Source organism: Motacilla alba, chromosome 3 (assembly GCF_015832195.1).
Source record: "Motacilla alba alba isolate MOTALB_02 chromosome 3, Motacilla_alba_V1.0_pri, whole genome shotgun sequence".
Taxonomy (NCBI): domain Eukaryota; kingdom Metazoa; phylum Chordata; class Aves; order Passeriformes; family Motacillidae; genus Motacilla; species Motacilla alba.
The window spans coordinates 48,736,569-48,746,815 of record NC_052018.1 but is presented as its reverse complement, the minus strand read 5'-3'; the positions used below and the strand labels follow the sequence as shown (position 1 = coordinate 48,746,815).

At 41.4% G+C, this 10,247-nt stretch overlaps 1 protein-coding gene across 1 annotated transcript; it reads left to right on the top strand.

Moving 5' to 3' along the window:
• The first annotated feature begins 2,190 nt into the window (after positions 1-2,190).
• FAM162B (family with sequence similarity 162 member B) lies at positions 2,191-10,247 on the top strand. The gene is made up of 4 exons (XM_038130358.1): positions 2,191-2,426; positions 2,870-2,981; positions 5,943-6,051; positions 6,248-10,247. The coding sequence occupies exons 1-4, from the start codon at positions 2,309-2,311 to the stop codon at positions 6,344-6,346; spliced, it is 438 nt and encodes a 145-aa protein (XP_037986286.1). The 5' UTR covers positions 2,191-2,308; the 3' UTR covers positions 6,347-10,247.

The following is a 10,247-nucleotide window of genomic DNA, read 5'->3' as shown; positions in this document are numbered from 1 at the left end:
TATTCCTCTTGCCAGTCACGGGGACATTAAATGAGCCTGAAACAGATTTTCATCCCCAGAGCACAGAACAGCAATCACCTTCCAGAGTCATAGCAGAGTCTTATCCTGGTGCTCCCAGAGCCATGGCCCATAGGTCAGGCCATGTGAGGCCAAAGGGACCAGCTCTTTTCTCTGGCCCAGAGCACACTCTGCTTGCTTATTTTGGAAAGATCCTGAAACCACTTCTCAAAGCACTAACATCCCACAGGCAGGTTTTCCATCTCTGAGAGCAATAGAGAGAACAAATGTCTCCAAATACAGTGCTGTTCACAGAGAAATCAAATGGGAAAATGCAGTTTGTTAAGGTCAGCAGGAGGCCTCTCTGGATGTAAACATTATTTAACCTTTTTTGGGTTTATGTCATTCATTGTTAATAATGCTAAATGCTGCATTCTGAAACCACTATCATACAATGTAGAGTATCTTCAGAGAGAATGAAGACCATGAAGGCCACCAAGTGTTGGACGTCCTCTTCTCCAGAGCATAATTACCTCAAGGTTTCAGTAGCTCTGGCTGTGGAGATGCCTTTCAGCTGCCCACAACCTTTAGAGCACTTCTTTGGCAAGTGCTGGAAACTACATGAGCTCCAGGCTTCCTCCCAGCAGCTCTGCTGATGGCCACTGGAACTTGAGTCACATTTAGTGACTCTAAATGTGTGGGTGACCATCAGGAGGGGCAACTCATAGCCGTGTCTGGGATGCTGCTCATAATGAATGACACTGAGCCCAGCCCAGATGTGCTGACTCTTCCTACCCTTCCCAGCTGTGTCTTCAGGGACAAGGAGCACTGCTTGACACTATGCCACTCTCTTTGAGCAAAGGTAAAGTATCATCCTCTAAGTCATTTCTGTTGATGTGTCTTCATCTCCTTGACAACATTCTGAACGAGGGCACAGCTGCTGAAGGTGTGTGTACATGTAAAGAGGTGCATCTCCCCCTTTCTATAATATGCTCTGCTCCTGAAGAAAAGATAGCTGGAGGTTTTGGCTGCAAATAGTTCAAAACTCCTCTTTTGTGCTGTCACACTGAGCACAGGACTTAAGCTGTTGCCAGACAGTGATCTATCCCTGGGGAGTGGGACTTCCTCTGTTCATCTGCAGCTATTCTGGCTTTGGCTGATGCATGTAAAATCTTCCACTGCTTGGTGCCTCAGACACAGCTGTGTTGAGACAGTCTTAAACTGTCATGAATATCATGCTGACACAGGATGTTACTTAGTAAATGTCTATTCTGTGCTGATTTCTCTGAATGTTTTTTTTTTTTCACAGTTTGTTTCTTTGTTTGATTTTGGGGGGTTTTTTTGGCTGTTTTTTTGTATGTTTGTTTCTGTTTTGTTTTTTAATCAAACTCTGTCCAGGATGTGAAAAGAAAAACAACAACAACAATTTTTTTTTTCAGTTGAAGTAGATGGAAAAGCCTATGATGAGAATCAGTATATTTGAGCATTCTGAAAGCAGTAAAATGACAGAAACACAGATGTGGGCAGGTTTGTGTCACAGAACTTATACTCTACATAAAATGGTTTGGGTTGGAAGGGACCTTAAAAATCAACCAGTTGTCATGGGCAGAAACACGTTCCACTAGACCAGGTTGCTCAAAGCCCCATCCAACCCTCCAGGGATGGGGCATCCACAACCTCTCTGAGCAACCTGTGCCAGTGTCTCACCAACCTCACAGGAAAGAGTTTCTTCCTAATCTAAACCCATCCTGATTCAGTTAAAAGCTATTACTCCTTGTGATGGGAATACAGGAATCACTACATGCCCTTGTAAAAAAACCCTTCTCCGTCTTTCTTGTGGGCCCCCTTTAGGCACTGGAAGGTGCTTTAAGGTCTCCCTGGAACCTTTTCTTCTTCGGGCTGAACAACCTCAGCTCCCTCAGCCTGTCTTTACAGGAGAGCTGCTCCTGGTCTCTGGTTCTTTTTGTGGCCCTCCTCAGGACTCGCTCCAGCAGGTGCACGTCCTAACACGAAGCTGAACTACCATGTCTGTTTCCTTAGCTGAGTTTTGTCTCGGACGGTGACCATTCTTCACTTGGATTGCAATCCGTGAGTGCGGTGGGTGAACAGGATGCCCTTTAGGGACGACCGGGTGTCGGCGATCATCCCCCTTCTCCTCGCCTCTCCTCCGGGCGCGGCTGCAAGGGTTCGCGAAGCGGGGCGGGGCGGGGGCCGGGCGGGGCCGCGATCGCTCCCGCTGCGGCAGAGGGTCCGGCCGAGGCAGAGGGTCTGACCGAGGCAGAGGGTCCCGCCGCTCCTCGCCATCCTCGCCATGCTGCCGGCGCGCCTCCGCCCGGGGCGGCTGCTGTCCGCCGCGCCGCTCCGCCCGCCCGCGCCGCGGGGAGCCGCGGCCGCCGGGGATCCCGCCCGGAGTCCGGGCACCACCCGCGGTAAGGGGCTGCCCGCCGAGCCGGGGGGAAGCGGAGGCGCCGGGATCGGCACCGCGGCAGCGTCCCGGGGATGACGGGGAGATGCGCGGGCGGGCGGCTCGGGACCGGGACGGAGCGGAGCGGGGCCGGGCTGCCCGGTGGGGAGGCCCGCCGGTAGCATCACAGCTCGGGTGGTCTCCTGCTCGCTCGGGTACCCACAGCCGCGGGCGGCGGGGAGGTCGAATCAGACCCGCAGAAACACTCGCTGCGTGCGGGGATATTCCAGAGGCGGCGCGGAGGTGACTCTGCGTAGCCGAAACCCGGAGATCTAATCCCTAAAGTACTCTTCCAACGACCAAAATGGATAGGGTTTTTCCCTTCTACACATTACTGTCAGTCATAATTCTCTCTTAGTGCACGGTTTACAAAGTGTTGTTTTGGTTTTTTTTTTCTTACTCTTTAAGCTGAGCAGGCTCACAGGGTGGTTGCAAGTTGCAAACCTTCGAAGTTTGACAAAAAAATCCTCCTCTGGACTGGACGTTTCAAGACAGAAGAAGAGATTCCTCTGAGGATCCCGTAAGTGCGCTGGCCTTGTCCAAGGGTAACATGGAGCTGAAGGGAAAGCAGTGGTGTGATCCTGATTCTGTGGAAAATTTAAAGCTTTTCCACAGAGCTTAAAATGATCGGTTTTACAACACTGAGACTTGGAAACAAATTAGAGGGCAAGAGAATTTCCTGTCCTGGTTAGAGGTTAAGATGAGAAAATGTTCCTTGCTGGAGTCCCTAGAGCCTGGGATTAAGAACAGATCCATCTGAGTAGACAGCCTTGGTTACATTTATGTACTGGCTTGTTTGTTTTGCTTAGTCCTAACGTGCAATCAGAGAAGGATGTTATTGGTAAACAATATTTTTTGTTTATATCTTGCATGAACTGTTCTAAGGGAGCTGTTGCTGAATGACTACATATAATCAATTATTTTTTATTATAGAATTTGAGGAAAAATAGGGAAGGAGGTAATGAGAGAAGAAGCCCTCATCAAGGAAAACTGAGCACTTGCCATAGCCTTAGTCTCCTATTCTTTCTGACCCACTGGACTAGACGATCTTTGAAGGTCCCTTCCCAAACCACACAGACTCTACAGTTCTCCAACTTGCTGAAAAATAGCAACCCCTAAGGGAGTCAGGCACTAAGCGCCTGAAACCCCTCTAACGTTTAAGGGTCCCTTTCCTTAGGATGTTGGATAGCATGTTACACATCTCTCCAGGATGCTACTTTTTATCATCACAGTGTGTCCCTGCCTTGGGTGATACCTGGAGAATAAACAGTGTGCAGAGCTGTGTAAAGCAACAGGTACATCCTCTGCCTATTCTTGCTGGTTCCTGACAGTTTCACTGGAGTTTGCTGAGATGGGCAGTGGCTTTCTGGACAGCTTAGCCTATGTGCTGTTAGTTTCACCATCTTCCTCTAGAGGAAGGTTCAGACATGTCTCAGAAGCTGTAAAGGCTATTCAAGTTGTCAGGAGATGTTTATAAAGACGTGGCATTTGCCAGCATACAGACACATGCACAAAAATCACTCCTTTCTGACCTGGCAGGTGGGTGCTACCACTGTGCTTTCTGGGTAAGCAAAGTATTTTTAGAACTGTAAGACTATACCATACTATACTATACTGTGAATAGTAATATACTAGAAGTAGTTGATTGTTAGACATTGAGGCTGAACCGTGGCAGTTTTAACTCTTGTCAAAAGGAGAATTGCAATGTGTTGCTACCTGTGAACACAACCCAACTACTGAAGATTGATTGTACTATGAAACAAATCTGCAGGCTTTATTCAAGGTGGTTGTGGTTTCTTTGTTTTTTTTTTCTTTAAAGCTCCAGCTGTTGCTCACTTCAGCAGAAGTTTGCCTGGAGTCTTGATTAAGGACTGAGTAGCAAAGACCCTCATATGCAATTAGGGAAGAACATTGTAAGGTCTGTTTTCCTTAAAGCAGATGCAGAAAGCAGGGAGAAAGTGAAAATCTGCCTCAGAGGAGTTTCAATTAGTGCACTGTGAAATATAATTAGGCTAATACATCAGACTAATAACATTTACGGTTTTGCTTTTGTTGCCACAAATGGATTATTGGATTAACGAGCCTACGTGCCAGTCTGATGTGCAGTTTGTTTTGAAGATGATTTTTATCATTGTTCAAACCAGAAGCAGTTCCTTAGAACTGCAGGCATTGTGAGTCACCTGCAAGAAACAGCGTGTGCCCAACGTGCTCCTCCTGTGAGCAAGGAAGGGCTGGTACGGCACTGCCGCTCACAGGACCTGTCCTCTTCCACCACACCGAACCTGAGGGCACAGCACTGCAGCCCTCAGCCTTGGTGCAGGTTTTCATGGGCACTGTCAAATCCCCAGCTCTGCCCCATCCCACCACATTACTCTTTAAAGTGAATCTTTTTGAAGGAAAGAGAGCATTACACCATGTTTACTTAGAACACAAAATCAATTCTTTATGCAACTATTCTTTTTACACATATAGTTCTGGGTTTATACATATGTATAAAACATATATCTATATCTATCTATATAAATATAAAGCATTCCCATGATGAATTATGAAAGGAAAATGGTGCACAGCCAGTATTATTATGAATATCTTAAAACTTGTGCTCCCAAGTATAATGTCTGACTTGGAAAAACTTAGCTGAACATTTTGGGACAATTTTCATGATTTCACCATGTACTGCTGGTTCCCAGGGCCACGCTGCTGGCTCAGAAGAGAGGAGGGTGGAAATGGGAGCTGCACCAAAGCAGATTGCTGGGCTGTAAAATGCCTCCTTTGCACCGACTACTGCCAAACAGAGGACAGCAGTTTTCACTATTTTTGCCTTTGATGACCAGCAAAAACAATCTTGTTTAGGTGTGCCTTCCTGAAATAGCGAGGTGGCTGACAGCAGCTGCCCACTTTCTGTCAGGCTGCTGCTTTAATAAAGAACTAAAACAACTTTAACTCGTAGTAGGACAAACTCTGCTCTAATCAAGGATGTAAATCAACTTTGCTTTAATCCAAGGATGTAAAGTTCCTAGCCTACAAAACATCATGTGAACAGGTTAGATACAGCAGTAATTGCTTTCTAAAGTTAACTTTGAATAAAGGGAACTTGCTTTTACTCCATCCGACACCACATATACATCTCCATCTGTTTTAAACAGATAACCCCACTCAATTTTCACTATGCTTAGAGTTTAAGGTATGATTTCTGGTGTATTTACCGCAAGCATTGAAATGAAAACATTTATTGCCAGAGCAATTTTTTTCCCAGCTTAGAAAACCCCAAAACAGTCTAAATCCACTAAATGTTGCTTTGCCATGGAAAATGGATTAGGATCAGAAAATGGCTGATACATAACTAACCGCAGCAAACTGAAGATGCTTTGTTTCAGAAGCTAATTCTATATTTAATTTTAAATTGTGATATTATGTCTGAAATGCTTTGAAGAGATACTTTGCCTTTTTTAATGCCTCAATTCAACTACTTTAATTACAGGCCAGAGATGCTAGACAAGGCAAGAAACAAAGCTCGAGTGAAAGCCTGTTACATCATGATTGGGCTCTCAATTATTGCCTGTTTTGCAGTGATTGCTTCAGCTAAGAAGGTGAGGTATGACTGTGTAGCGTACTTTAAAATAATGGAATTCTGTGAAAACCAAGCGCAGCAGCTTAGAGCTGCCCAGCTTTAGCTGACCTAGTCTCTGTCTGTCACCCCCACCACCCTAAGTGGCTGTTGCCCATTACTGAGGCTGGGTAGCTTTCCCTGGGTGCATCCTTACTCCTACGCTGTTACTTCCTCAGGCTGCCGCACGTCATGAGTCCTTAACGAGCCTGAACTTGGCAAAGAAGGCCAAGTGGCGGCAGGAGGCTGCGCTGGCTGCGGAGGCGAAGACCAAGTAACTTTGTCTGAAATGCTGAACATCCTCGGAACAGCAAAATTAACTGCTGCTGAGAGCAATTAGTGAGTTTCACCCCTAAATGGACAGCTGTAGTATGCACACCCTAGAGCCAGTAAGAGCAGCTACACCATCACAAAAAGAAAGGGAATGGCTCTTTCATTAGGAAGATATTCAGGATACTTGTTGCATATAATTAAAACTATTTAGAATGTTTAATTAGTTTTAAAGGGGATGAGGTAGTTTCCTAAGAATGTCAGGTTAGATAACCACAAAATATTTACACATAAGAAGTTTTCTGTCTGGTGAGAGTGCATAGTTTTTCAGTGCACAAATTGCCACTTGGAACTCATTGACATCAATGCTGTATTCAAAAAGGTATTTGCATTTTTTAGCTTTAAGAAGCAACACTTACTGAATCACTAAATAAATACAGTAAACATCTGTAAAATAGGTTTTATTGGTTTCTGTATGGTATTTGGAGATTTAACATTCCATAATATTGCATACTACTTATATGTGTTCTGTTACAGTAATGGGCCTTTGGCCTGGATTTAAAGATGCACTATTTGAAGTTAATACAGGTAATTTAGTTTTCCCACATTATAAATGTAAGACATTGTGCCATAAGTAACTAGAATTTCTCATTCCAGATTTCAGTGAAATCTCGAGGTCACACTTTAAGTCCACGTATCAATTCGCAGACCTATTACAAAAATCCTCAGCTGTACAATTTAATAAATTTAAACCTACTGAGAATTAACCATGGAGGAAAGCAATAGTGCATCTTTACTATTTTTTTAAAGACAGGCCCAACAATAAATAGTTTCCAGTTGCAAACTTGTTCTACAGCAAACATTTCTGTGCCAACATTATTACTATTTTCTGATTGCTGCTAGGAACAGTGTGTAAAGCAAATACTAGAAAATTAAAAAGCTGTATGAACCAATCCTCAGACAAAAGTGCAATGATGAAAAAAATACGTATGATTCAGTGTAACAAGATTAGGGAACTAATAAAAAAAATCTTATGCTCTGCATAGTTGCATAGATTAGCTAGTTAGTATTCACATTTAAGCAGAACAAATGGTACCCTTTCAATTAAACTCAAACCCCTGTATTTTTAAACAGACTATGTAACTGATGGGGCACTTCAGATTGCATATAAAATTCCAAACTTAAAGAGGTTTTCATATCACAGTTTTGTTTCTCTCTCCATACTAGTTTCAGCTGTTTAGGTATCATCATAATCATGCCCCTACCTGCAAATGAGTACACCAGAGCTGACCTTATGTCATAATCTCTGGTTTTATTTTGTTCATTTATATGCTTCTAACAAAGCATGATATAAGCCCAGTAATAAAATAGGAGAGACATCCTTTAAACAATTTTCATTATTATTTTTAACAATATCAGGGCAAACCAAATGTTGAGTTTAAATAAAGATTTTCGTCATCCTAATCCATCAAGTTTAGTTCCCTTTCAAACTGTTCCATTTAAATGTATCAGAGGCATGAAATATAGTTTGTCTAAATGTGTAAAGTGCAGTCACTAACCGTCCACAAGATAGAATAATATATCCACACAACTGAAGACATTCTTTCAAAACAAATATAATACTTTAAATCTCCCCTCTTTTCTTCACTTTCAAGTCTTTCTATTAAGATTTTCATAGTTCAGATTTGGTTTAAATAAGAGAGGCTTATAAATGTAGTTTTACAGGGTTCTCCAAATAAAAAGCAGGCACAGCTGGTTGTTATCAAAACAAGGTTGTTAGAAACAAAGGAATACCCTGTTACCTGAATATTTTTCTTACACTAGAACACTGAAATTCAGCATTTGCTAGTAACCTTGGTAGATTTTCATGATTGTTACCCTGTTCTTTGATGGGGAGTGGGGAGATCATGGGAAAGAAAGAGGGTTGGTGTATGAAAACCTAAAACTATGAGAGTAAAAAGGGCATAAGTACAATCACCTAACATTGTATGAAAATTTGGCAGCTGTACTCAATATTATCAGACTATTCAAAACTGCTGTATGCTGTACAAATCTAGGTTTAAAGTGTCATTTGCTAAAATATCTCATTATTCAGAGTTCATAAAGTAACAGCACTCCTATATACACTTCTTACACTTCTATCTTCCACTAAAAAGACTTCAAAGGGAGGTTGCTTCCCTCCCAGTTATATCTTAGTCAAAACTGACCATTAATTTTAGAAAATCCACTTCAAGTCCCACATTCAATTACAATATAGAATATATTGCTGTAACATCAAAGTGAAACATTTCAGAATCTTAACTTGCATGTAAAAAAAATTCTAAATATAAAATGGTACTGTAAATGATACCACCTTTAACCTGTATTTTTCAGTGCATTAAAATATTATTTAGTGACAAGCACAGTGCCATGGGTAAGTGATTTGAAGTTTGAATTGCAGCCTTTTATGAAGCATGAAATGCTCTCATATGTCACAGATTTCACTTAACCCAGGAGTTTGATGTTAATACATTAATTACAGGTAATAAAAAATACCAATACTTCAGAGTTAGCCCAAAGTATTAATTTCTCCAAATGAGATATACTACTAATACACCAGAAACGCTACTTATATGCAAGTCAAAGCAGAGCATACATTTTTCTGTACTCAGAACTGTTAGCGTAAATATTAGAATTCTGTATCTTTTAGTGTTTAACTGCAAACACTGTATATTGTAGAGCCTAAATATTTAGATGACAGTAACTTCTAGTTAGTTTTGGTGTCCACATACTTAATGCTATTTACAGTACAACAAACTTTTCCTTCAACTGGTGTGATTCACTATTCGTTTTTCACTGCAGTATTTCTACTGTCTTACCAAAAGCAAACCAAATTCATTAACCAAAGGAACAATTCAAGAGGCAGTAGCATACTTGGTCAAAAAAACAACACCTACTGTCTAAACTTTTAAGAAGCTATTGTACTAAAAGGCAAACATTGCAATGTTTCTCAAACTAAGGTGGTGTTACCACATCTTGACAGAAGACAGCTGTAAAACATCAGCCTGGTGATTGGTGCACATCACCCTTCTGTCAGTCCTAATTGCAGCTTTCTTGTGGTAACTGCAGCGGCTGCTTCCACTGTAAAGTACTGCAGTTGTGGCTGACTTGTAATGCCATTTAGCAGCTTTCATTACACAGCCAACATCTAATGACCAGCAAGGTCTCTGCTGATTCCAATTTGAAAACCTCTGAAATAGTCCTCTTCCCACATAATTCAGAAAGAACTTTTTCATATATTCAATATTATATTAGGTAATTAGCATTATATATGTATATCTATTATGTCTTTAAATACATTTTATAAATAAATTCCAACAGTGTGTTGTAAAGTAAGTAATGCATAACAGTTTCACAATTTAAATAAATATTTTTCACATTCCAATTCAGCTTCTTACAAGCTCATCTTTATTTCATGCCTTAGTTCTGAAGCAATGTTTCTGCTTCAATACAAGAGGTAGATTTGATAGAGACTGGGCAAGTCAAGCCTACTGCCAAAAATTCAACTGTCAGTAACTGTATTGCTGATATGAAGTTTGAGACTACATGAAAAATTCAGAACTACTACCTAAAATCCTACCAAGTCTTAGCTAAACAGTTCTTGTTAAATCACATTTAATGCTTTTAGACATGATTACTCACAGTTTTTTTTCTGTACATAAGAGATAATGAAGAACACAAATACAAAACAGAGAACATTTGTCTCTAACACAATATATAAAAGTGCATGAGCTGTTTCTTCATCTATTTCTGTAAAACATTTTCAGCTTTTCCTCTAACTTTGGCCATGAAGAAAAGACCTCTGAGAAAAAAAACCCAAACCATACAAGTGTTTAAATTTTATGCTTATATTCACTTCAGTAGTTTAGA